The following is a 27,549-nucleotide window of genomic DNA, read 5'->3' on the forward strand; positions in this document are numbered from 1 at the left end:
TGACGTCGGTACAAAAAAAGCTCAAAAAAAGTTTTGTGCATAATGTGAAAAACCATTAATAAGAGATAAAAAACAAATTGAATCGTCAAGGCAAGTATACAGAAAATTTGTGGGACTCATGGTTGAAAGGAAAACAAAGTAAAAAATCGAATCCCGAAACGTATTTCTTTATGGTTACAACAATTCGGTAATGTTACTTACTGTCAAGGTCGGCCACTATGTGTTTAAAATGCGCAAAGATGAGGACGAGCTACTTCATTTGCAAAAACTGCAATTCTGTATAACTCATAATATAATTGATCATCTTATTAATATTTTTATTTAATTTTATTAATATTTTAGTGCAAAATTTTTTTTTTATTTATATTTATTTTTTTATATTGTTTATTTTTATTATTTTGTTATTTCATTAAGTTACAAACTGTAAACAATAAAGAATCAATTTTCCGTAACTCCAAACATGTTATTTTATTTTTTAACGATTAATGCCCTTTGAATTTTAAACATGGCCGACCTTGACTGTAATGGCCAACCTGGACTGCAAATTTTTTTTTTTTTAAATCTTTATAACTTTTTCATTTTTAAACCTGTCAATTTACTTTGTACAGAAAAAATGTTCCTATTAAACAGGACTTTCCAACCATATACTTCAATTGTCCAAATTCATTTTTAAAAAAAAGTTATAAACAAAAGTCAAAAAGGTGGCCGACCTAGACTATGTTCCCCTACACAATATATATATATGCACCTCTACAACATGCCGATCAATGATTTCAGTTAAATCTGGGTTAATGGTCCGTTTATATGACATAAATATTATTCCATATTATTTCCTAGAGAAAATATTGAAAATCCCATCATCCCACTTGAATTAAATAAATATTAATAATTTTAAAAGATAAATATTTTCCATCTGAATTTGTTTTTAAAAAATTTATCTTAAATTAATGGAAATTAAAATTATAAGAGTTATTATTAACTAATTTTTTTTTACTAATTTTAAAATTTTTTGCTGGCTAAATTTGAATTAGTAAAAATTTTTACTAATTTGAATTAGGAACTGACTTTTTGCTTTTGAATTAGTTAATTTTACTAAAAAAATTAGTAGAAATTTTTAATTTATTAGTAAGATTTGGAGTGTTAATAATTATTATTACTAATTTTTTTAGCTAAAAATATTTTAACTAATGGTATTTTGACTAGAAATATTCTTAAGTAAAAGTATTTTAACTAATTGTATTTTAACTAGAAATATTCTTAAGTAAAAGTTTTTTTTAACCAAAACTATTTTATTTTCTCTCTAAATTTGATTAGTGAAAAATATTTATAAATTTGAATTAGTCGCTGACGTTTTGCTTTTGAATTAGTAAATATTACCAAAACTTTAGTCGAAATTACTCCTTAATAGTAAAATTTAAAGAGTTCTTGATTATTATTATTTAATTTTTTTAGCCAATAATATTTCAACTAATCACATTTTAACTAAAAATATTCTTAAGTAAAAGTATTTTGAACGAAAAATATTTTATTTTCTCTTTAAATTTTAATTTGTGAAAAATATTTATTAATTTGAATTAGTGACTGACTTTTTGCTTTTGAATTAGTAAATTTTACTAAAAAATTAGTAGAAATTACTATTTATTAGTAAAATTTAGAGAGTTAATGATCATTATTATTTAATTTTTTAGCTAAAAATATTTCAACTATTATAGTATTTTAACTAACCATATTTTTAAGTAAAAGTATTTTTAACAAAAAATATATTTTATTTTGTCTTCAAATTTAAATTAGTAAAAATGCCACTAATTTAAATTAGTTGACTGAACTTTTGTTTTTGAATTAGTAAATTTTACTAAAAAAATTAGTCGAAATTACTCTTTATTAATAAAATTTACTATAGAATTACTAATAAATTAGTAGGAATTTTTATTAGTAAAATGTACTATAAAATTACTAATAAATTAATTGAAATTATTAGTTATTAGTAAAATTTACTGATTCAAAACAAAAAATCAGTATTAGTAAATTATACTAATAAATAGTAATATCAACTAATGTATTAGTAAAATTTACTAATTGAAAACAAAAAATTAGTCACTAATTCAAATTAGTAAATATTTATACTAATTTAAATTTAGAGTCTAATTTTTCTTTTAAATTTTGTTAATTTATTATTTTAAATTTTTTTTTTGTTTACGTATTTAGAGATAACTTTCAGTATCCTCTTTCGACACAAAAGTTTTCAAACTGTTGGGAATTACATCAATTTGCATAATTATACAAAAGAAAGTAAAATAAAAAAAACTACACTCTCCCTCTATCTGTTGAACGTTAAAACCAAGTCACTTATCTCCTCGTGTTTATAAAAGTATATAATTAATTAAACTTTAAAAACTAGAAAATTAAAAGAACACTTTTTAATTTTACCATATAAAATACTAATTAAAAAGTAAGGTATTTTAATTTTTCCAAGAGGCTTTTTGTTTAATTTCATAATTGAAATAAACAAATAAAGTTTTATGCTCGAATAAAATATATAGGGCAATTATACTACTAATTTATAAAACTTAATAATTCTGAGCGCAATTAAATTTGAATTTTCGTCACGTTTCCTTTATATATATATAAATAATATACGTTTCACGCCTTGAATCATCTCAACAAACCGAACAAGCATAACTACTTTATACACTCTGGTTTTGTTGTGTGATTCACTTCTAAAGTACACAAAGTTTATCTTGTTCTCTCGATTATTCTCGAAACTGGGGAAACTTGATCAATTAGACCCGTTGGATTCTATATAAAGTGTTTGTTATTGATTTTCTATTGCGGTTGAGTTGAACGGCAAATAAATTTCATCAATCAATTGTAAATAAAATTAGGTGCCCTGAAGGAATTAACCCTTAAATTGCCTTTCTCGGCTTACATACTGAAAAAAAACTTTTAAAAATGTTACCTGTCCTTTTACTATACTCACTAACTATTAAAATAAAAAAAAAATTAAATTCTAAATTAATTAAATTAATTGCATTTAATTATACATTATTTTTTATATTATTATATTCACATTGCAACTAAGATTTAGAATTAGAATAGAAATAAATAAAAAAAAACCAGGTTTTAGAATTAGAATCGAAATAAATGAAAAAATTAATAAAAATTTTGTTACTTCAAAAAATTTTAATTAACATTTTTTAAAAGCTTAATTTTTTCACAACTTCTAAATTAAATTATTCAAAAATTAAACAATTATTGTTAAATATATATTTGAATATTTATTTTTCCACAGGAGTTAATATTTTTAAATTTTAAATAATTAGAAAATAATAAACAATTTGAAATTTAACTATTTCTAATAATTATACAATTGTAATTCTTTCAAAACTCAGTCATTTTTTTGGGGGGGGGGGAATTTTTTACTAAAATAATTCAAAACTTTAATAATTCTTTTGAGAAATAATAAATAATTCATTTTTTATGATAAATATTTAAATTTTATTACAGTTTTACAACAATTAAAATTTTCAAAAGCAGGCAATTTTAAAATCCTTTGAAATTTAATTATTTCAATAAAAATTCATATTAGCTTCTAATATTCAATTGTTATCTAAAATTTAAACTAAAATTCATTTTTAAATCAATTTTTATAAAAAAATTCTATGAGAACTCAAATATTTAAATACGAAAATAAATAATTTTTTGAATAATGAAAAGTTTTTCAAAACTGAAATCTTATAAAGAATTTTATCAACAAATTTTTAAATAATTGCATTTTTTTGGGGAATTTAATTAAAATTGTATTAAAAATAATTGAAATTATGCGATAAGTTTTATTATTTATAAAAAATAATTTAATTCATGAAAAGAATCTTAATATTTATGGAAATAATTGAATTAATGTAAAGGAATTTTATAAAACAAATTTTGAATAATAATATTAAATTTTTTATCTACAATTTTATCTAAAATTAATTTTCAAATCAATTCGTATTAAAAAGCTCTACGAGAATTCAATTATATAAATACAAAAATAAATAATTGAATAATTGATTATTTCTTAAAATTGAATTTTTTAAAAATATTTTATGAAAATTTTAAGAAATTAAAAAAAATTGCATTCTTTCAAAGAAATTGAGTAAAATTTTTACGAATAATTGCATTCTTCGATAAATTTATTTAAAATTTTCAAAAACTTGTATGAAAATTCTATTTTTATAAATCTGTGAAAATGTTATTATTTATGAAAATAATTGTAGTTTTTGCAAAGAATTTTATTAAAATATTTTTTAAATATTTGAATTCTATTGTAAAATTTTATTAAAATAGTGTCCGTTAAAAATAATTGAACTCCTGCCAAAAAGAAATATTCTTAAAATTTTTTTAAATAATTGAATCGTTTCAAAAAATTCTATTAAAATCTTTTTAAGTATTTCTAGGAATTCTATTAGAATTTTTGAGAATAGCTTCTTTATTTCAATTATTAGAGGATTTAAACTAATGCAAATTGTGAAAAAAAGAAAAAAGTAGCTTTTAGTGGCACAAATAAGAAAAAAGTATTCAAATAAATATATAAAAATATATAATTATAATAAATATCCAAATCCAAATCATAAAAAAAGTAGTAAATAGTAGATTTTAGTAGATGAGTGCGAAGCCTGTATAATAAATACCAATAATTTGATAACACTTGAATTCTTTATCAGTGAAAATAAAAATTAATTCTTTTTTCGCTTTATTCACCTTGAAAAAAGAAAAAGTCTTTGAAAAAGGATGAAACTCGAAAAATTCCATTCAAATTACTTTAAACAGTTTCAGTTTAAACTATTATATTGTCTAGTAAAATTGGGATATAATTTGTAAGGATTATAGAATGTTCGTGTCACAAAATACAAAATTCATTATTAACATGTATGATAATTTTGCTTTATTTAAACACAGTGTGTCCATTCATTGCAATTCCTGAATAATCCACCTTCTCATAAATATTCAATTTCACATTATTCGCATGTGAGAATTTTATGAAATCAATATTCATAAAACAATCATTAGTCACGCTATTTAATAAAAAAATGCTCCAAATTGGTTAATAATATATATTCCACAAGAAAAATATATATATATATGTATATATAGACAATTTTTAAATAGTTTTAATAATTTATGTCAGCTCTAGGCTACTTCACTGGAAACATTATAAAAACTAAAAATAGAAATTATCATAAAAAAAGCATAAAAATATTTTTTTACACTTAACGAATATTTCTTATCAATATTTTTCTTATAAAGGTTAATTTTAGTTTGTTTTTATTTCCATTTGGGATAATTATTGAAAATTGAAAAAAACAAGTAAATAATAATTCATATTTATTTATATGAAAAAAAAATTATTAAATAAATTAAAAACATAGAAAAATTATAAACGAAGATCGATAAAACTGAATAAATGAACTAAGTGTCAAAAGAAGTTGATATTTTTTTATTTCTTTATTTATTATTTTTTTTATTTATTATTTATTTTAGTTAATATTTATTTACTTTGACACGTGACTGAATTTTCTAATTAATAATTTTAGCCGTTGAATTGAAAAAAAAAAAAATATATATATATATATATATATATATATATATATATACATATATATATATTAATGCTTGAGAGACGTTATTCCACTGAATTCAAACTTATAATTAATTTTCCTTAAATGAGTTTCAAGAAGCCGTATAGAATTTTCTACGTCAATTGAAATAAACTTTGATGAATGAAATACGAGATGAAATGTACTATATATTGATGATATGAAACTCTTTTTATATATATTATATATATATATATATATATATATATATACACATACAGTATATATATACAAAAAGTCATTGGGGAATTATTGTATATACGAAGTCTCAAGGTGAATTGCAGTAATTTTTTTTCTCTTTTTTTTCCATCTTTCGTGAAAGGCCAACCACAATGTACCAACTGCGTGTTCTACTTTGTTAGCGAAATGGTCATACCCTATCGAACAATAAATCTAAGTCCTTTATTTTTTTTATGAATGCACTGCACGAACAACTTAATATACTTCTTTATTTTTCTTCTTTACACACTCTCTGGGAAAACGCATTGTAATCTGTAATTTGAGGGTAAATCCTGACTCATATTTAAAAAATAAACTCACGCCTAAATTATATTCAAAAAATAATAATAAAGTACATGCATTGTATTAAAATTAAAAAATAATTGAAAAATTAAAAAGCAATTTCAAAATTACCGTCTAATTTCGAAATTATTAAATAAAAATCTCCTTGAAATATTTTTATTTTCTAAGAAAAATTTATTTTTAATTTCTTTTCTTTTAAATTTTTTTTTTAACAAGAGAAAACAAATTAATGAAATTACATTTAATTAATGTATTTAATTAATTTATTAATGAATGAATTAATAAGTTGTATATTTATATTATTTATTTACAATCAATTGATTAATATTGGAACAAAATTAACTAATTTTTTATTTTTCTATTTACATATTTGTTTATAATAAATTCAATTAATTCGTATTTATTTAATTTATTAATTTCTTAATATTCATTTAATTTTGAATGTTTGTTTAAATTTCCGAGTTTGAAGCATATATATTTATCATCATTTTAAACAAAAAATATTTCTTATAAAAATTCCACTTCAAGTATAAAATACTAAAAAAATATAATCCAATTTCACTGAAATATATTTATTATCTAAGGACAATATTTTGTCACAATATATAATAATAACAATAAAACATAATTTCATGAAAGTTGTCATATTCTTCATTTTTAACACTGATCAAAATTTATATAAACTTGTGACAAATGTATTTTTCCCGTTCAGAAAATATAAATTCATTTGCGAAGTGATTTATAAAAGAGACAACAAAAAAATATCAAGAAAAAATTAATAAAATATAAATAATAATGAAAATGGGAAAAAAGGAAAAAATTAATAAATGTAAATAATAATAGAAAGAGGAAAAAATAACAAGAAAAAATTAATAATTAATAAATATAAATAATAATAGAAAGGGAAAAAGATATAAAAAAAACTAATGAATGTAAACAATTATAAAAGAAGAAAGAAATATCAAGAAGAAATTAATAATTTTAAATAACAATAGAAATAGGAAGAAATTTTAGGAAAAAATTAGAAAAAACCTAAATAATAAGAGTACTCAATAATAATAGAGAACGAAAAAAATATCAACAAAAACTTATTAAAGTAAAATAAAATAATAAAATAATGAAATAATGAAATAAAAGAATGTAAATAATAAAAGAAAATAAAAATTAAAATTTATGAAATAAATTTCCAAAAAAAAAAATAGATTTCCACTCATCTAAATATTAATTTTTTAAACGTCGGAGTATTGACATTTAATTGTAAATCAATCGAAGTGAACTTGCAAAAAAAGGAAAAAAACGATACTTCAAGGAATATAGAAATGAATATAATTTTTTTTTGTTTTGTTCAGAACTAGTAATGAAAAATGATTGACAGAATCAGAATTCTAGGATATATGTCTGAATGCAAAACTGTTACGTGGTTATTGTCAAATGAATTAGAAAATGAAGGTACATATCAATCAATCAATAAAAAATAAAAAATTAAGTGTGTATCGAATATTACTTAATATATTGGCATATAAGTAGACAAGCGAATTTCCATCGAATCAACTGCCGCTGCGCCTAAGTTTATCGATTTTACTTTCTCTCTCTCTCTCTCTCGCTTCCTTTCTCTCTCTCTCTCTCTCTTTTTCGCGTCTCTCATGCATCATTATATAAATTGCACGAGAGCAAAATAATTCCACATGAACTAATCCTGAGAATTTTGAATCAACTGAACAATTTTAATGAAACTTTCTTAAATATTTATTCTATTTTCTGTGAGACTTGAATATAAAAGAAATATTTTTCTCGAAAATTTCTTTATTATTTTTGTTTGTTTTTCATTTTATTTTCATTAGTTAATTCATTAAAATAACACAATATTATTTTGTTTTTTTTTTATTAAAATAACTTAATATTTTATTTCATTCTATAATAATTATTAACTATAATAATGATCTTCGTATTCATTCATTCATTCTGTCTGTACACACTTTAAAGTTTTTTTTCTCTTTAAAAAATATTGTTTGACAGATCGAAAAAATGCAGGTATTTTATATTTTTTCATGATTTATAATAAAACAATATTTGAAATTAGAAAAAATAAACAAATTATGATTAACAAATAAATTTTGTTTATTATATACTTTTTTCTATAAAAAATTTCGTTTGACTGATCTAAATTATGCAAATTTTTCTCCATTTTATTTATGAAAAATAGAAAATTGTTAATTGTTAAAAAATTATTATTTAAAAATATCAAATAAAATTTTTTATAATTTATATTTCTCAATAACAATATTGTTCAAAAACTCATTCTTTTCTTTTGGAAAAGAAACATTACATATTCTATTCTATTTGTCAATTACAAATTTTAATTGGAAATGAAATTGAAACTTTTTAAATTTTTTTAGAAAATAAAGGAAAAAATTTTACTCAAAAAAATGTTCTGTTACATTTATTTACGAATTTCTGTAATTGTAAAATTATTCGGAAACATCAATAACATTTTTATAAATAAATATTTAATAAATATTATTTTTCCACAGGAATTAAGAATTTCAAAAATTTCAATTTCAAATCTTTTTAAATTCAATAAATTATTAGAATATTTTTATAAAACATGAAGATAGCGATTGCTCCGAGTCGAAGACTGACTCGGAGTGATCGATTTCTTCATGTTTTATAATAATTAAAGATGATTATTTTCTACAATTTTTAATTATTTTTCATGAAAATAATTGAATTCCTTAAAAAAAATTTTATTATTTATAAAAATAATTGAATTATTGCGAAGAAATTTATAAAAAATTGAAAAATAATTGAATTCCTGAGAAATTTTTCTATGAAAATAATTAAATGTTTGCTTACTATTTTTGGGAATTTGAAATTGATTTGAAGATAATTGAACTTTGGGGAAGAATTTTTTTATTTATAAAGATAATTGGTATTTTGACGAGAATTTTTTTTTAAATTCGAAAGATAATTGAATTTTATGAGAAGAATTTTATCACTCTTGAAAATAATTGAATTTCTGCAATTATTTGTAATTTTTCCAAAATTGGATTTTTTTTTAGTGTTTTTAACAAAAATTGGAATTACAAATTTTTAAATTCTATTATTTTTAAAATTGCTAATAATATTTTAAAAAAGGCAGCAAGAAGTTAGCCGCGCGAATTGTTGCTACTTTATTAATATTTATTAATTAATTTATTGATTATTGATATTTCATGAATTATTTAATCTGTTAATAATTTATTTTACTTAACTTTATTTTTAAAATAATATTTTATTTTTTTTATTAAAGTAACTCAATATTATTTTATTGTTTTATTAAAATAATTCCGAATTGTTTAAATTATTTATTCGTTTATTAAAAAAATAATCCTATATTATTTTATTTACAATTTATTTTTTATCATAATTTTCAAAATTATTAATTTTTTAAACTGAAATGAAACAATTTTACATTAATATAATATACCATGAGTGTTGCTTTACTTCGTTTATATGAGAGAACTTTCATACCATCTAAGCGGGAATTTAAAGAACTGTATTGGCGCGAAATTCAAAAAAAGTTATATATTAATTACTACATGCAAATTATATTAATAATTATTTATAAAAATACATTTAAAAAATATTAAAAAGAAAGATAAGAAAAATTCAAATTTTTATTTGTTGTTTCAAATAGTTTGGATATTAACAATAGTTCGAAAATGTTTCAGATGAATTCATGTGGAATATATATACAATACGTTTATATTAACGAACTTCTCTAAATACTTGTTAATTTTGAAACGCCAATCAGAAATTTTGATGAGAAATCATCTTCCCCGTGTGTGTGTGTGTGTGTAATATTCTCACATTAAATCAGAAAACTTATATCTAATTCATAAACCGGGGAGTACAAAGGCTAATTGATATTTTGAGTGAAATATATATTCTACCTATTTTGGACAAATTATAATTCTATTCTAAAGTGATATACCCTCCTTGTCTATAACATTTTCAATTAATATCAAATCTACTGTAATTAAATTACTCGTCGCTATTTTGGCTTGCAAGGAGTCTCAATATGGAATTATAGACAACATGATGAAGCATGACAAAATTTAGAAAAAAGTATACATTTAGATTAGAAAATATTTTTTTTTTAAAAGTGCCCACCTTCCCATTTTGGAATTTAAAAAAATTTTTAATTTATTTTTTTATTTATTCTAATAAATAAACTATATATTTATACTATACTATATATACTATACTATATTTATACTATATATATATAATATATATATATATATATATATATATATATATATATATAATATATATATATATATATATATATATATATATATATATTAAGTTCTAGTAGATGAGTGCGAAGCCTAAAAATTACATTTAAACTAAATTTAAATTTAATTTCAACTTACAATAATCAGGAAAACTTGTCCATTAAAATTTGAATACCACAAAATTTGTTTTTGCACACTCATAAGTTTAACATCAAATTCACGAATCTATAAATTCTATACAAACTTTATAATCATAATTAATTGCTACCTAAATAATAAACAATTTTTACGCACAAATTTTCCCATTATAACTTTTAGTATATTTTCCTTTACTCTTTTAACTACAAAAAATTCAATAAAAATTCCTTTTTAAACAAAAAGATAGTGAGGGGGGAGGGGGGTAGAGTGCAGTAAATTGGAAATGTCAATTTCGGAAGTTGGCTATAGTTTAAAACTATATACTTGTTTTGTTATTCTTGATTATTTAGCTCTTTACATTTAGGCGAAATGTTGTCAGAAGATAATTGAGTTTGCTCGTAAAGAGAGAGAGAGAGAGAGAGAGAGAGCGGGACTAAAACGAGCGTTTACATTTACCATCCTCAAAGGAAATTCACGTCATGTGTATGTATTTGAAAGTCCTCTACATAAATATACGTATAGGCACTTACCTTGCATCTGAATAGAAATCCGTATTTCGTTGAACCCCTTTTGCAATTCACAAATCCTGAACACTCAGTAGACGAAAGGGTGACTCCGCATTTAACGTCTCTGTCGGTCGATATTAAAATTTCATTATTCACCGACATTTAACTCTCACAATACAGTTCACTTCACTAAACTCACGCGAAAACTTAGACATCTGAAACAAAAATGCATTTTTAATTATTCAATAAAATATTTTCTAAAAAATTATCTACACGCACGTAGAAATTATATTAATTCCAGAATACTGGATAATAAATAAATTTAATAATAATAAATTTAATAAATTTAATAAATTTAATAAAATAAATAAATAAACGTGAATATATAATTATAACCTAAAAATTTAATAACATTAATAAGAAACATATTTTTCTGGATAAAAAAATCCATTAGGTTAATTAAAAAATTTATATTATATCAATTATTTACAAAAGCTATTCGAATCAGATTTTTATCAAGCAAATTGGTGAAACTTTCAGCATTTCCACAAAATGTTAAATTCATTCTGATTTATCTTCATTAGAGCATAAACCGATTACAGAAATTTGATTTGATTTTTTATGATGAACATTGAAGCGGATAATAAAAATGAAAATAAATTCTTTTTAATAATAGTAAAATAACGGATTAACTAATAATAAAAAAAAATAAATAAAAATTCGAAGGAGAAAAAGCAACTGAAAAACTAATAAAAATAATAATTATAATAATAAATACATAATAATTTTTTTTTTATTAGGTTTTGCGAGAAAAAAAAATACAGACAATAATTATAATAATTATCATCTCATCATAATAATAATCATAATAAAATAATAAAATAAAATAGGCAAATGTTATATGAAATTATGGAGAAAATCGATAGATTAACAAAATATTGGCTCAAATTTCCAACAAACAAACAAGCCAACTGAATAAATAAGATAAATTGAACGTTGACTTTTGGGATCATTTACAAACTGGAAAGTTTTCCGATTGTATATTCTAGGCAAATGTTGAGGCATCATCATAGGGGAAACTTTTTCGAGTGGATTCTCGAGTAATTTGTGTTTCATGGGGTTTTGTTGTTTAAATGCGAGAAAATTTCCAATACAAACTAAGCACTGACATTTTCAACTAATTGGTTTACATACTACAAATACAATTCTGTAAATGTAGTTCACCAATTTAAATATTATTAACAAATATCATAAATAATTATCATCATAAATTCAACACAATATTCGATGTCTAAATAAAAATTAAAATTAACTATAATAATAAATAATCTTCGTATTTCATTCTTTCATTCTGTCTCATTCTGTCTGACCACACTTTGAAGTTAGTTTTCGTTTATGCTTTTGTTTTTTTTTTGTTTTTTTTTCTTTAAAAAATATTGTTTGACAGATCGAAAAAATGCAGGTATTTTATATTTTTTCACGATTTATAATAAAACAATATTTGAAATTAGAAAATATAAAAAAATTATGATTAACAAATAAATTTTGTTTATTATATGCTTTTTTCTATAACAAATTTCGTTTGACTGATCTAAATTCTGCAAATTTTTCTCCTTTCTATTTATAAAAAATAGAAAATTGTTAATTATTAAAAAAATAATTATTTAGAAATACCTAGCAAATAAAAACCCATTTTATGCATACTTTATATTTCTCAATAAAAATATTGTTCAGAAACTCATTATTTTTTTTTTTTAAAGAAACATTACATATTCTATTCTATTTTTCAATTACAAATTTTAATTGAAAATGAAATTGAATCTTTTTAAATTTTTAGAAAATAAAGAAAAAAATTTTACTCCAAAAAATGTTTTGTTACATTTATTTACGAATTTTTTTAATTGTAAAATTATTCGAAAACATTAATAAGTTTTTTTTAAATGAATATTTAAATATTATTTTTCCATAGGAAATTAGGAATTAAAATTTTTCAAAACATTCAAATTCAAATTTTTTGCAATTGAATAACTTATAAGAAAATTTTTATAAAACATAAAGATAGCGATTGCTCCGAGTCGAAGACTCGGAGTGATCGATTTCTTCATGTTTCATAATAATTAAAAATGACCGAGTGATAAAATCATTGTTTTATATTATAAGAATATTATACTTTTTCAAAATTATTTTCATCATTTCAAATTATTATTTTCTACAATTTTTAATTCTTTTTTTTATGAAAATAATTGAATTCCTTAAGAAAAATTTTATTATTTATAAAAATAATTGAATTATTGCGAAGAAATTTATAAAAAATTTGTAAATACTTAATTGAATTCCTGAGAAATTTTTCTATGAAAATAATTAAATGTTTGCGTAATATTTTTGGGAATTTGAAATTGAATTGAAAATAATTGAACTTTGGGGAAGAATTTTGTTATTTATAAAGATAATTGGGATTTTGACGAGAATTTTTTTTAAATTTGAAAGATAATTGAATTTTATGAGAAGAATTTTGATCACTCTTGCAAATAATTGAATTTCGGCAATTATTTGTAATTTTTACAAAATTGAATTTTTTTAGCATTTTGAACAAAAATTTGAAGTAAAAATGTTTAAATTCTATTATTTTTAAAATTTCAGTCAAAAAGAGAGAAAAATACATTCGAAAAAATACAAACTAAATATTTTTGTATAATTAAAGAAGTACAGAGGACATTTTCAATTCATATAGAGGTGGAAAAGAAAATAAATGCATATACAGAAAAGAAAAAGCATAAAAAAAAGCAGAGCTTATATTCTCGCAACCAAAAAAAAAAAAAAAAAAAAAATATGTAAATAAACATGAACATTTTCACACTAAATCTAATGGAAAGCAAGCTATACAGAATATATACATAGTGTTATTTCTCGTTGTAACAAGAATCAGAAAACATATACATTTCATGAGTAAAAAGCTTTTTTCAGACACAGTGAAGTTCGTTGGTTGTAAATGAAATAAAAGCTGAGTGCTTGTAAAGTTTTCGTTTCCAATTATGAAGACCTGTGAAAATTCTATGTTTTTAATTTCAACACTCTTCCAATTTACGTTAATTTTTTTTATGTCCTCTGTATTCTTTCTCTGCGCATTTACATTTTTTTTTCTTTTGGTAATAACTTTTCTGCTGATTCACATTTTTCTTACTTACACAATAAAATGAATGTTTATTTGATTCAAATAATGGATTAATTGTACATTGCCAAATAAATATTTACTTGAATCAAAAAAATATTTACTTGAATCGAATAATTTTTATTCAAGTCAAATAATTTTTATCCAAGTCAAATAATTTTTTTGATTCGAATCAAATAATAATTTTTATTCAAGTCAAATAATTTTTTGATTTAAATCAAATAATTTTTATTCAAGTCGAATAATTATGTTTAAAATTTTTAGAAACTATTAAAGAAATAAAATATTGCCATTGAAAATAATCGTTAAAATTTCTTGTATCAAAATGAAAGTACATAAATAGTTCAGTAGAAAAGACAGACTTTGGTCAAACATAGAAGCATAGAACACTACTGAAAGTCTATTAGTTTTCAAATATGATTCAAAAATCTTGAATATTATTAAGCAATACAAAAAAATAGTATTTTTTAATAATAAATAATATTTTGGATTAATAAGTATTTTTAAGAAAAAATAATATTTTTTATAAATAAAAATATTTAATAATAAATAATATTTTTTATTAATAAATATTTTTAAGAATAAATAATATTTTTTTAAATAAATATGTTTAATAATAAAAATACTTTTAAGAATAAATAATATTTTTTTAAATAAATATGTTTAATAATAAAAATACTTTTAAGAATAAATAATATATTTTTTACTAATAAATATTAAATATTTTTAATAATAAAGATTTTTTAATAAAAAATCATATTTTTCTCCTGTAATCACAACTTGTAATGTGCAAAGAAAATAGTTCCTCTTCAATGTTAAAAAAAATTTTCTCTCACTAAATTTACATTTCGATTGTATCGGAAATTGACAATATTATACCAAATATATATAAAAATATTCTATAATGGTAAAAGCTTTCTATTGTGAGATATTCTATAATTCATTTTATATTATTGAAAATTGAAAATGTAACTTTATATTTATAGGTATCTGTATCAATTTTATTGAAAATTGTTCAATAATATGATAACACACATATTAAAATGATTATTTCCGTCAATATTTTTCTAATATTGAAAAAACAATTTCAATAAAAATGTTTCATACGTTAATAATACTTTTATTATTATTACACTTTTGTGTATTTTTTATTAAAAAGAAACTATAATTGTACTTTTTTTTATTTTATCTTTAGAAAATTAGACTCAGAATTAATGCACATATATATATGTATATGATTTTGTTACAGAACAATAATTGTTCTGGACACAGTTGAATTATTCATGAAATCGAGCACATGAAGCAGCAAATTCTCAACCAGAATAATCATTGGTTTAGAAAGTTTCAAAATTCGCTTTTCACTAATTGTTCATTTTTCGCATAATTTCATTTACTTGATGTGGTCATTTTATTATTTATTTATTATATTAAATTTTTATTAGAAAATTCTACTAGAATTCAATTATTTAAAAAAAAAATGTAAATAATTTATTGAATAATTGAATGTTTTTTAAAATTGAATTCTTATGACGAACATTAATAACATTTTTAAGAATAATTACATTTTTCGAGAAATTAGATTTTCAAATTTCATGAAAAATAATTGAAAGTTCTTTGAGAATTTTAAAATTTATTTGTTTACAATTCAATTTTAAAAAATTTCAATTATTTCGTAATTCTTCAAATAAGAAATAAATATATATTAAAAAATAAAAACTTCAAAAAAATAATTTGAAGTAAAATTGAAATAAAATTTTAAAAAAAAATTAATTCTTCTACAGAATTGTTAGTTAAAAGTATGAAAAATTAAAATTTTCGAAGATTTTAATATGAATCCTTCTTAAAATTCAATTATTTCTGAAAATTAATGCTGTAATGCTTTTAATATTTAAATACAATGCTAAAATTTTAAGTGAAATTCATTTTTATATCAATTTTTATTAGAAAATTCTAAATTATTTAAATAAAAATAAATAATTTATTGAACAAAATTGAATTCTTATAAAGAATTTTATCAACAAATTTTTAAATAATTGAATTCTTTCGACGAATTTAAATAAAGGTTTGAAGAATAATTTACAGAAGAAAAATATTTGCACAATTTCTATTTTTAATCTTATTTTCGGAACAGGATTTTTCACAGGAATTAAGACATTCAAAAATTTAAAATTCGAACCTTTTTTAAATTAAACAATTTATAAAAGTATTGTTATAAAACATGAAGATAACGATTGCTCCGAGACGAAGACTCGTAGTGATCGATTTCTTCATATTTTCTAATAATTAAAAATGCCCGAGAGATAAAATCATTATTTTATACTTTAAGAATATTGTTACTGTAACTTCATCAAAATTATTTTCATCATTTTAATTCAATTATTATTTTCTAGAATTTTAAATTATTTTTTATAAAAATAATAATTGAATTCCTTAAAAAAAAATGTTATTATTTATGAAAATAATTGAATTCCTGTGAAATTTTTATTACTTATGATAATAATTAAATGTTTGCATACAATTTTATTAAAATTTTTTTTAAACAATTGAATTATTTTTGGGAAATTTTATTAAAATAGTAGGTAGATATTGAAAATCATTGAAATTAGAAAAATGCATTTTATTTTTGAAAATAATTGAAATTAGGGCAAGAATTTTTTTTTGAAATTTATGAAAATAATTGAACTTTGGAGAAGAATTTTGTTATTTATAAAGATAATTGGGATTTTTACGAGAATTTTTTTCAAATTTTGAACATAGTAGAAATTTATAAGAAGAATTTTATTATTTTTTTCTGAAAATAATTGAATTTCTGCATAAAATATTACTATATTTTTACAATTAAAGAAATTCGTATATAAATGTAATAGAACATTTTTTTGAGTATCTAATAATTTTTAGAATAAATCAGCAAAGTTAAATTTTTGTCGCAACCACGTTCTAGTAAAGATTTAATCGATAAAGATAAGTAATCAGTTATTTAAATCAAATAAATTTTATTTTCAGTGTATTTTAATTTTTTTTTTTTTTTAAATTAAACTTTTGCCCGATTCTGACAGCAAAACTTCTGAAAACATATTTTCAGAAAAAAGAAAAGAGAAAAAAAAAGAAAAAACTACCACCATAAAATAAGAAGCAAAGGATTTCTTTCACATATACATATCAAATTTCCCCCTATACAATACGCAAAGTAGACGACTACAAGAAAAAAAAACCCAGAGAGGAAGTTTTCTCGAATTCGGTATACTTTAAAAACAAGCTTTTATTCTCGATTTTTTTTTTTTTTTTGCCTGAGCTTTATATAAAGTTCAATGATCTTTAAACCAGATTGTTTGCTGGGGTATGTCTCACATATACATGTGTATGTTTGTGTGTGTGTGTGTGTATGAGTGGCTTTTCAGCGCAAGTTTCTAAGAGGAATTGATTTACGTTACCTTATATTCTACTATTGAGAAGCTAGTGGTGAGAAAAAGGATGTTGTAAGTCAACTTGTGAATGTCTAAAGAAGCACTTACATACGTTTGATTTTTTCATTCAACTCTCTCTCTCAAGTCTAAAGTTTGTTGACAGAATGCCAGAAAGATAGTGAATTATAAGCAAACTCTACAATATACAGACAGTAAAATTGCGAACACAAGAAAAAAAAATTTGCAATTCAGATCCTAAGTAAAAAATACTCCACTGCTATATTTAATATTTCTTTCGCTTCATTTAATTCAGTGCAACAAAATATTTTCACTTTTTGTTTAATTTAAATTTTATGCTTCTACATTTATCCCCTCCACAATACCATAAATAATATTCTCCCCCTACTATAATTCTCTCCCCCCCTCCCATATAATTTTTTCTTCCCTTCCATAAAATGGAGGGGGGGAATTTTATTTTGCCTATTTGGCAAACGAAAAAGTTAGAAAAATGTAAAAAAAACTTGCTTTTTTCATACAAGGAGAGAGAAAAACAGACTTCGCTTTTTTTTACTTTGAAAAAAAAAGCAACAAGGATATTTTTTTCCATAAATCTATATCGTCATCAGAGAGACTATTATACTTTGTTAAAAAGTAGGTAACAGTTTTTCGCGCTTTTCTCGTCTTAACTTGTCTTGAGTTTCAAAGGAAGAGGTTCAACGTGATCCCTGGTTGAATGGCTCTATAAGTTTGGCACGTTTTCAAGTCAACGACTGAATGGAGTGGTTTGGCATATTTTCAAATCGATGACTGAAAATCGATAGAATATAGTTTTCTGTATCGGCATTCTCTCGCTATAAACTTCAAGCAACAAGTGCAATTTTCGTTAAACGCAGCTTATAAAAAAAAAATGTACATTTATTTTCAAATTGTATTTTCAATTTTTATTCATTTGATCAATTGTTTTTTTTCATTTAATTAATATTTTTCGATAATTTAAGAATCATTGAAATTAATTAAATTAAAAATAAAACAATTGATTACATAAAATTATTATTTAATTAGTAATTTGATTAGTCAATTATTTTACTAGTCGAATATTTGATTATTCAATTATTCAATTAGTTGATTTATTTGATTAATGAATTATTTAATTAGTCGAATATTTAATTAGTAAATTATTTAATTATTCGATTATTTAATTAATCTATTATTTAATAAATCAATTATGTAATTAGTCAATTATTCAATTACAGGCATAGCACTCGATAATTACTTTTAAAAAAGTCTTTTTAGTCTTAAAAAAAAATGGTTTCAGTCCATTCACAAAAGTCAATTATTTTTTGGGAATTTTTAAATAAAATAATTCAAAACTTTAATAATTATTTTGGAAAATAATAAATAATTACTTTCTTATGATAATATTGAAATATTATTACAGTTTTACAACAAGTAAAATTTTCAAATGCGCAGGAAATTTAAAAACCCTTTGAAATTTAATTATTCCAATAAAAATAGGGGAATGTAGTCAAGGTTGGCCTACTGTCTAGGTAGGCCACTCGCGTTTTTTTTTCAAGTTCACTAGCGCCACCTACGCGCATTTTTGTCGAAGCTTGTCTTAGTGAAACCTAACTTTTTGTTCAATTACATTTTCGGAAAATCGAAAATTGTGTTTTCTGTGACGTCGGTACAAAAAAAGCTCAAAAAAAGTTTTGTGCATAATGTGAAAAACCATTAATAAAAGATAAAAAACAAATTGAATCGTCAAGGCAAGTATGCAGAAAATTTGTGGGACTCATGGTTGAAAGGAAAACAAAGTAAAAAATCGAATCCCGAAACGTATTTCTTTATGGTTACAACAATTCGGTAATGTTACTTACTGTCAAGGTCGGCCACTATGTGTTTAAAATGCGCAAAGTTGAGGACGAGCTACTTCATTTGCAAAAACTGCAATTCTGTATAACTCATAATATAATTGATCATCTTATTAATATTTTTATTTAATTTTATTAATATTTTAGTGCAAAACTTTTTTTTATTTATATTTATTTTTTTATATTGTTTATTGTTATTATTTTGTTATTTCATTAAGTTACAAACTGTAAACAATAAAGAATCAATTTTCCGTAACTCCAAACATGTTATTTTATTTTTTAACGATTAATGCCCTTTGAATTTTAAACATGGCCGACCTTGACTGTAATGGCCAACCTGGACTACAAATTTTTTTTTTTTTAAATCTTTATAACTTTTTCATTTTTAAACCTGTCAATTTACTTTGTACAGAAAAAATGTTCCTATTAAACAGGACTTTCCAACCATATACTTCAATTGTCCAAATTCATTTTTAAAAAAAAGTTATAAACAAAAGTCAAAAAGGTGGCCGACCTAGACTATGTTCCCCTACATATTATAATGCTTCTAATACTCAATTGTTATTTACAATTTTGTCTCAAATTCATTTTTAAATCAATTCTTCTTAGAATTTAATTATTAAAATACAAAATTAAATAATTGATTCAATAATAAATTGATTATTTTTTAAAAATGATTTTTTATAACGTATTTTATCAAAATTGAAAAATTAATTGAATTCTTTCAAAGAATTTGTATAAAATAATTATTAAATTCAAAGATTCAAATTTCAAACCTTTTTTGTTAAGAAATTCTATGAGAACTCAATTATTAAAATACGAAAATAAATAATTTTTTGAATAATTAAAAGTTTCTTAAAACTGAAATCTTGTAAAGAATTTTATCAACAAATTTTTAAATAATTAAATTCTTTCGACGAATTTCAATACAATTTTTAAGAATAATTACATTTTCGAGGCATTTAATTAAAATTGTATTAAAAATAATTGGGATCATGCGATGAGTTTTATTATTTATGAAAAATAATTTAATTCCTGAAAAAAATTTTAATATTTATGGAAATAATTGAATTTATAAAATAAATTTTGAATAATAATATTAAATTTTTATCAACAATTTTATATGAAATTAATATTTAAAACAATTCGTGTTAGAAAGTTCGACGAGAATTCAATTATTTAAATGCAAAAATAAATAATTAATCGAATAGTTCCTTATTTCTTAAAATTTAATTTTTATAAAGCATTTTATCAAAATTTTAAAAAATTTTAAAAATAATTTAATGCTTTTAAAGAATTTAAACAAAATTTTAAGAATAATTGCATTCTTCGAGAAATTGAAATAAAAATTTCAAAAAATTTTATGAAAATTGTATTTTAAATAAATGGACATCAGTGAGAATGTTATTATTTATGAAAATAATTGAAGTTTTTGCAAAGAAGTTTATAAAATTTTTTTTTTAATAATTAAATTCTTTCGTGAAATTTTATTAAAATAGTAGATAATAAAAATAATTGAATTTTGGCTAAGATTTTCGTTATTAGGAAAAATAATTGAATTCTTGTCAACATTTTCTTAAAATTTTTGAAAATAATTATTTAATTTCAGCGTTTCAAAGAATTTTGTTAAAATTTTTTTAATTGTTTCTAAGAATTCTAATTAAATTTATGAGAATAATTTCTTTAATTCAATTACTAGCTGATTTAAACAAATGTAAATTGTCAGAAAAAAACTAAAAAGTAGCCTTTAGTGTCACAAATCTGAAAAAGGAGTCCAAATTACTATTTGTAAATAATTGAAACTTAAAAAAAGGTAAACAGTAAATTTAGTAGATGAGTACGAAGCCTGCAATTAATAAATTATTTAATTAATTTTCCGAACAATATTAAAAATTCTATTTGGGAATACAGTTGCCTATTAAACCTTTATACCCATTTTTGGACCCATCAAAACTTGCTTTAAACTTTGAAACTATTCTCTCGAACCCGAAACTCGAAATTGCTTCCAAAATTTTAATAAAGTTATAGAATACGATAGTCTGGTTACGTAACGTAATATGTATATATAATATAATAAAAGAAAGAAGACAGAAAAGAATAAAGAATAAAAGGACAAGTTTTTTAAAAAAGGGAATTGACATGTTTAATTGACTGGAAATTTGTACTCGACTAAGCGTACATATGCTTACTGCTGGAATATGCATTTTCTCAAAGAGTGTGTGTGCATTCTACTTAAAATAACACGAGGAGAAAATAATGTCAGATTATCCAACAGTTTGTTTTCGTGTCTTCTTTAAGACACTTTTTTCAAAAGAAATACTCGCATTGGAGGAAAGAGGACAAAAACTTTTTTCCTTTATAAAAGATATAAGAATATTTTCTTTTTTGGTTTTCATGTAGAAAAAAAAAGTTTTCTTTTTTTCTTATTACGAAAGGCAAAAAAAAAAATATTTTCTTCTCGTCTCTCAAATGTTTTATTTCTTCTTTAAGAAAGGCGAAAAATTATTTTCTTTTTGTCTTTTACAAAAAAAAAAGAGTTTTTGTATTTAGAACTAGATTTTAATTTAGAACCAGATTTAAATTTAGAACTAGATTTAAATTCAATTTTAAATTTAAATCTAGTTCTAAATTTACATTCAGATCTACATTTAAATCTGGTTCTAAATTTAAATCTGGTTCTAAATAAAAATCTGGTTCTAAATTAAAATCTAGTTCTAAATTTAAAACTGAATTTAAATTTAGAACTAGATTTAAATTTAGAACTGAATTTAAATTTAGAACTAGATTTAAATTTAGAACTGAATTTAAATTTATAACTAGATTTAAATTTAGAACAGAATTTAAATTTAGAACTAGATTTAAATTTAGAACAGAATTTAAATTTAGAACTGGATTTAAATTTAGAACCGAATTTAAATTTAGAACTAGATTTAAATTTGGAAATTAGTTTAAATTCAGAACTAAAATTAAATTTACAACTAGTTTTAAATTAAGAACCAGATTTAAATTTAGAACTAAATTTAAATTTAGTGTTAGTTTTAAATTTAGACCTAAATTAAAATTCAGTCTTCCAGTGTAAACAGTTATTTATGTAATTTAAATTTTTAATTTCAGATAATTCACAATGAATCGTTCAACGACAGTGTCGTCAATTTTTGACGTGACAAGCAGCTTACAAGAAATGATCAAAGTGAATTCAGGAATGTCATTGGACAAGGCGAGTCTCTTCAACAACGATCCTGATGTATCACCTGTGACCTTATCAGAAGACTGGTCCCGTGTAGCTCGTCTCTTACTTCTCGCATCTTTAGCCGTTGTTGGAAGTGTTGGAAATGTTTTTATGATTTCCGCAGTGATGGTCGAGGACCATTTGAGAAAAATAGGTCAGTATTACACGCAAAATCCCATGAGACTAATTAAAGAAAAAAGTCCATGTACATTCCCATGTACATAACAAAAAAAAAAAATCTCAGTTTCGAACAAAAATAGATAAAAAGAACTCTTTTTCTCTCGATTCGAAAGACATTTTAAAATAATAACTCTGTTTTTATTAAATAAATAAATAAATAAATAACAATATATAATAAAAAATAAATAAACCGTTTAATTATTTTGTAATAAAAAAACAACAACTAAAGAAAAATTCGTTTCCTTATTAAAAAAAAAACACCTAAGTGTCAAATAAATATACGTGTAATATAAAAGAAATTAACAAATATCGTAAAAAAAAAATTTAATAAAATTTTCGCGTATAATTTTTATGGTTTCATAGATTTTTTTTTTTTTTTGCTAAAAAGTAACGGAAATTACGAAATGGCTAATAAAAAGAAGGTAAATATTGAACATCTGAAATATAATCTCACAAGAGTGTTTAAGTGGAATCTTTTGAATTATATTATTACATCAGTAAACTTTATGCGCAAGCAAAAGGTCTTAAATGTCTCGCTCAAACTATATTTTCATATATATAATTCCTAGAAATTGCAAATTTTACTCTCAACTCTACAATTGAATGCACAACTTCCTTATTATATTCATATACAAATAGGGCATCTCATAATTTACGATTTTCCTCATTAATAAAAGTGATTCGAAATAAAGCGCATTATTTCAGATACTAATTATTTGATACAAAATTTTACATTTTAAAAATTAATTAAAAATTAAAATAGAAATAAAAATAAAAATAAAAATATAAATAAAAATAAAAATATAATATAAATGGATTTTTAATATTAAAAATTTTTAATTTTGGTATATTTTTTCCGGTCTTTAATTTTTTAATCTTGGAATTAATTTTTCCAGTACAAATAAATTGATATTTAAATTTTTGTTTTAAGAAATAATATCTTTTTGAAAAAAAATAATTATTTCTAAAAATTCACGCAATAATGCTGCGCTTTTAATATTCAATTATTATCTAAAATATTCACTGAAATTCATGAAAATTCATTTATAAATCAATTTTATTAGAAAACTCTACGAGAATTCATTTATTTAAATACAAAAAAAATGTATTGAATAATTGAATGTTTCTTGAATTAATTGAACTCTCATAAAGAATATTATGAACTAAATAATTGCTTTCCTACAACGAATTTTAATAAAACTTTTAAAAATAATTATATTTTTCGAGAAATACGATTTTAAAATTGCATTAAAAATAATTGAAATTCAGCGATGAGTTTAATTGAATTTCTAAAAAGAATTTTATTGTCTTTACGAAAATAATTGAATTCCTAAAAAGAATTATATTCTTCAAGAAAATAATTGAATATTTAATAATAATTAATAATTGAATTATTGCGAAGAAATTTGTAAAAATTTGGTAAATAGTAGAATTTCTGTTGAAATTTTTATTATTTATGAAAATAATTCCATGTTCGCGTAGAATTTCATTAAATTTTGTTCCAAATAATTGAATTATTTTGGAAAATGTTATTCAAATAGTAAAAATATTTAAAATCATTTAATTCAGAAAAATTTTTGATAATTGAAAATTTGCCAAAAATTTTACTAAAATTTTTAAAAATAATTGAATTTCAGAGAGAAATTTAATTATTTATAAAGACAATTGAAATTTTGACAAGGAAATATTTTTTAATAATTTATAATTGAATGTCTGCGAAGAATTTTATTACTTTTGAAAATAATTGAATTTCTGCAATTATTTCTAACTTTATCAAAATTCAATTTTTTTCTAGTGTTTTTTAACTAAAATTTTTCTATAAATCCATTATTTTTAATAATCAATTAAATATATAACAAAAAATTTAACTATAATTTCAGAAAAATTTGAATTTCAATTTTTTTTCTCGCTTATCAGCAAAAATTTTAATCAACCCAATTGAATACCCTTTTAATTCTCAATAAAGAAAATAATTTACTAAATGAAAATATTAAAAATGTAATTACATTGCAATTATTGCAAAATTTTATTAACAGAATAGAAAAAAAAAGTTCCTTTCTGTTAAAAAATTAAACCGGAATTTTTTTGATTTGATAAAAACAACGATAGGACTTTTCTTAGTCGTGTATAATATCCGGTTGAGTTTCCCCAGAAATCCAGGTTTTATTATAATTTTGCTCTAGAGACGGAGAGAGGGCTGACAATGTATATACATAAAAGTTGCCCTTCTCTCGTAAAAGAAGATAAGGTGTCAGCCTTTCCATTACAAATACATTTACCCCTATATATATACATATACATTTACACAACAACGATAGAGTTCCTTTTCATCTTGTATCGTAATTGTTCTCACTTTACCCTGCACAAGTGCTCTCCTTCATGAATTGAATGATCAAATAAATTTTTTCACAGAATTTGCAAAAAAAAAAAGAAAAGAAAAGAGGAGAAGAAATTGAAAATAAATCTCGTAAATAGATACCACGGATTTAATTTTAAAAAAGAAATTTACTACACGAGAAAATATTATAAGTAGAATATAATGGAAAAAAGTTGTTTAAAAGTTAAGTTGTTTAAAAAATATTTTCTTTTTACTTTTTACAATATTGATAATTTTTATGAGACTGAAGTCTACAACGTTTTTAAAAACAAAGACAAAAATAAATGCGACGGTTTTTTTTTATTTTTAATTCTAAATCATGTTATTTTTTTAACAATTTCTCTTAAATAACAATTAATTTCTTAAAAAGTTAAAAATTAATTAATTAACGAGAATTAGAGATGAATTTAACTTGAAAGATAATTCTTTTTTGATTTTTCGTTTTTAAAAACGTTGCGGACTTCAGATTCTATTTTCAATATTTGTTTATTTAAAAATGTCTTTAAATAATATTTCAAAATATTTGAAAGATTAAATTATATTTTACGTTTAAAAGAAAAATTACCTTGATTCAAAAAAGTGAAATATCAGGAATTAAAGTTAATTGAGTAATCTGCTTTCTAATTCGTTTTCGCGAAACTGAAAATTAAAAGATAGGATCTTCGATACTCTATGCTTTCCAGAAGTGTATTATTAAAAAATTAGTAGTAATTGCTAAATCACTTTAATGACTCCTCGCTCCTTATAGCTATAAAGATCAAAATTATATAACAGCAAAATCTCCATATTAATTCATCAAAATTTGATTGCGCCTAATTATATTAAATTCATTCCATCAACATTGTTATAAAACAAATTTTTTTTTTTTCGAGAGAGAGAGAACTTTTCGTATTTTTTGAGAGAGGGAACATTTCATGTACTTGATATATAATAAAATATAAAGCAAAATTTTTTTTTTCTTCTCTTTTCAAAAGAATAAAAACCGCGATGGGAAATCCGGTGTATCCGTGATCTTCCTTTCCATTGTATATAGAAAGAATTTTTTCCCAGAATCATTTCCTTATTCAATTATACAATAAAAATTATAGTGTTTACATCGTAACGAATATCACAGTGTATAAAGGTCAATTTTAAATGATTACCAAGGTCAAATTTAATATTGGTGATTACAATGTTAAAGAGATGATAGTCAGTGATATAATGTTGATATGCAAATTAAATGGTACACACAATAGAGTTACACTTCCTTTTTATGATTTTAAATTGTTCCCCTCACAAAGTAATTTAGATAAAGTTTCATGATTCGGAAGGAAAAAGTTATTTTGTTTTTGCCGCACAAATATTTAATTTTATTTTTCCCTGACTTTTCCCTGATTTCCAGACTTTTTCCTGACTGATTGGTAGGTGGTCACTTCTTCTAAAAAATATTTTCTAATCCTTTTTGTCTAAAAAAAGCGATTTCTAATGAAATCTGTTTTCTAAAAAAAGTTTTTCTAACAAGTTTTGATTTCTAAAAAGAAATTTTCTAAAAAGTTATGATTTCTAATATTTATTTTCCTAAAATTTGAAAATTTCCATAATTTTGATAAAAGTTAGAAAATTGTTTTTAAAAAAACTAAGATTAAGAAATAAAAATTATTTTGCATATTTTCTGTTTCTCAATCACAATTTTGTTTATAAAATTATAAGTTTCTTTTTAAAAAAAAAGAAAAATTTTTTAATAAAATTACTATTTTTTATCACAATTTATTAACAAAATCATATTTTTCTTGGAAAAAAATAATAATTTGCATCATTTTTATACTAAAAGTTCCAAAATTAATTTATTTATAAAACACTTTTACAGAAAATTTGAAATATCTTTAGGAAAAAAATCCCTTTAATTTCTATTTCTTAATTACGATTTTTAACTTCATTTTTAACTTTTTTTTAAAATTTACTTAAAAAATTTGCATAATTTCTATTTTTTATTATAATTTTTTAACGAAATCTTAAGTATTTATTTTTAAAGAATTAAAAAATTTTCGTAAATTTAATTTTCTAATCATATACCTACCTATTGGTCGTCATTACAAAAATTGAATATTTTAAAAAAATTTTTTTTTTGAAAATTCTCTTTATAAGAATGAAAATTCTCTTTATAAGAAAAAGAAATTTTTAGACAATGACCTCCATTAGAAGAAAGAAAATTAGAAAATCACCTTCATTAGAAGAAAGTTTTTTAGAAATTCACCTTT

At 21.3% G+C, this 27,549-nt stretch overlaps 1 protein-coding gene across 4 annotated transcripts in view; it reads left to right on the forward strand.

Moving 5' to 3' along the window:
- The window catches only part of LOC122508713 (adenosine receptor A1-like), a 131,979-nt gene that overhangs the window by 97,034 nt on the left and 7,396 nt on the right, over nt 1-27,549 (forward strand). For all 4 annotated transcript variants that reach the window (XM_043622231.1, XM_043622237.1, XM_043622243.1 and 1 more), the window contains one exon: nt 22,641-22,909. In XM_043622231.1, coding sequence (XP_043478166.1) covers nt 22,651-22,909 — 259 coding nt within the window. In that variant the 5' untranslated portion in view covers nt 22,641-22,650. The remainder of the gene's footprint in view (nt 1-22,640; nt 22,910-27,549) is intronic.

The sequence above is a fragment of the Leptopilina heterotoma genome, unplaced genomic scaffold (genome assembly GCF_015476425.1).
Source record: "Leptopilina heterotoma isolate Lh14 unplaced genomic scaffold, ASM1547642v1 Lhet_114, whole genome shotgun sequence".
Lineage (NCBI taxonomy): Eukaryota > Metazoa > Arthropoda > Insecta > Hymenoptera > Figitidae > Leptopilina > Leptopilina heterotoma.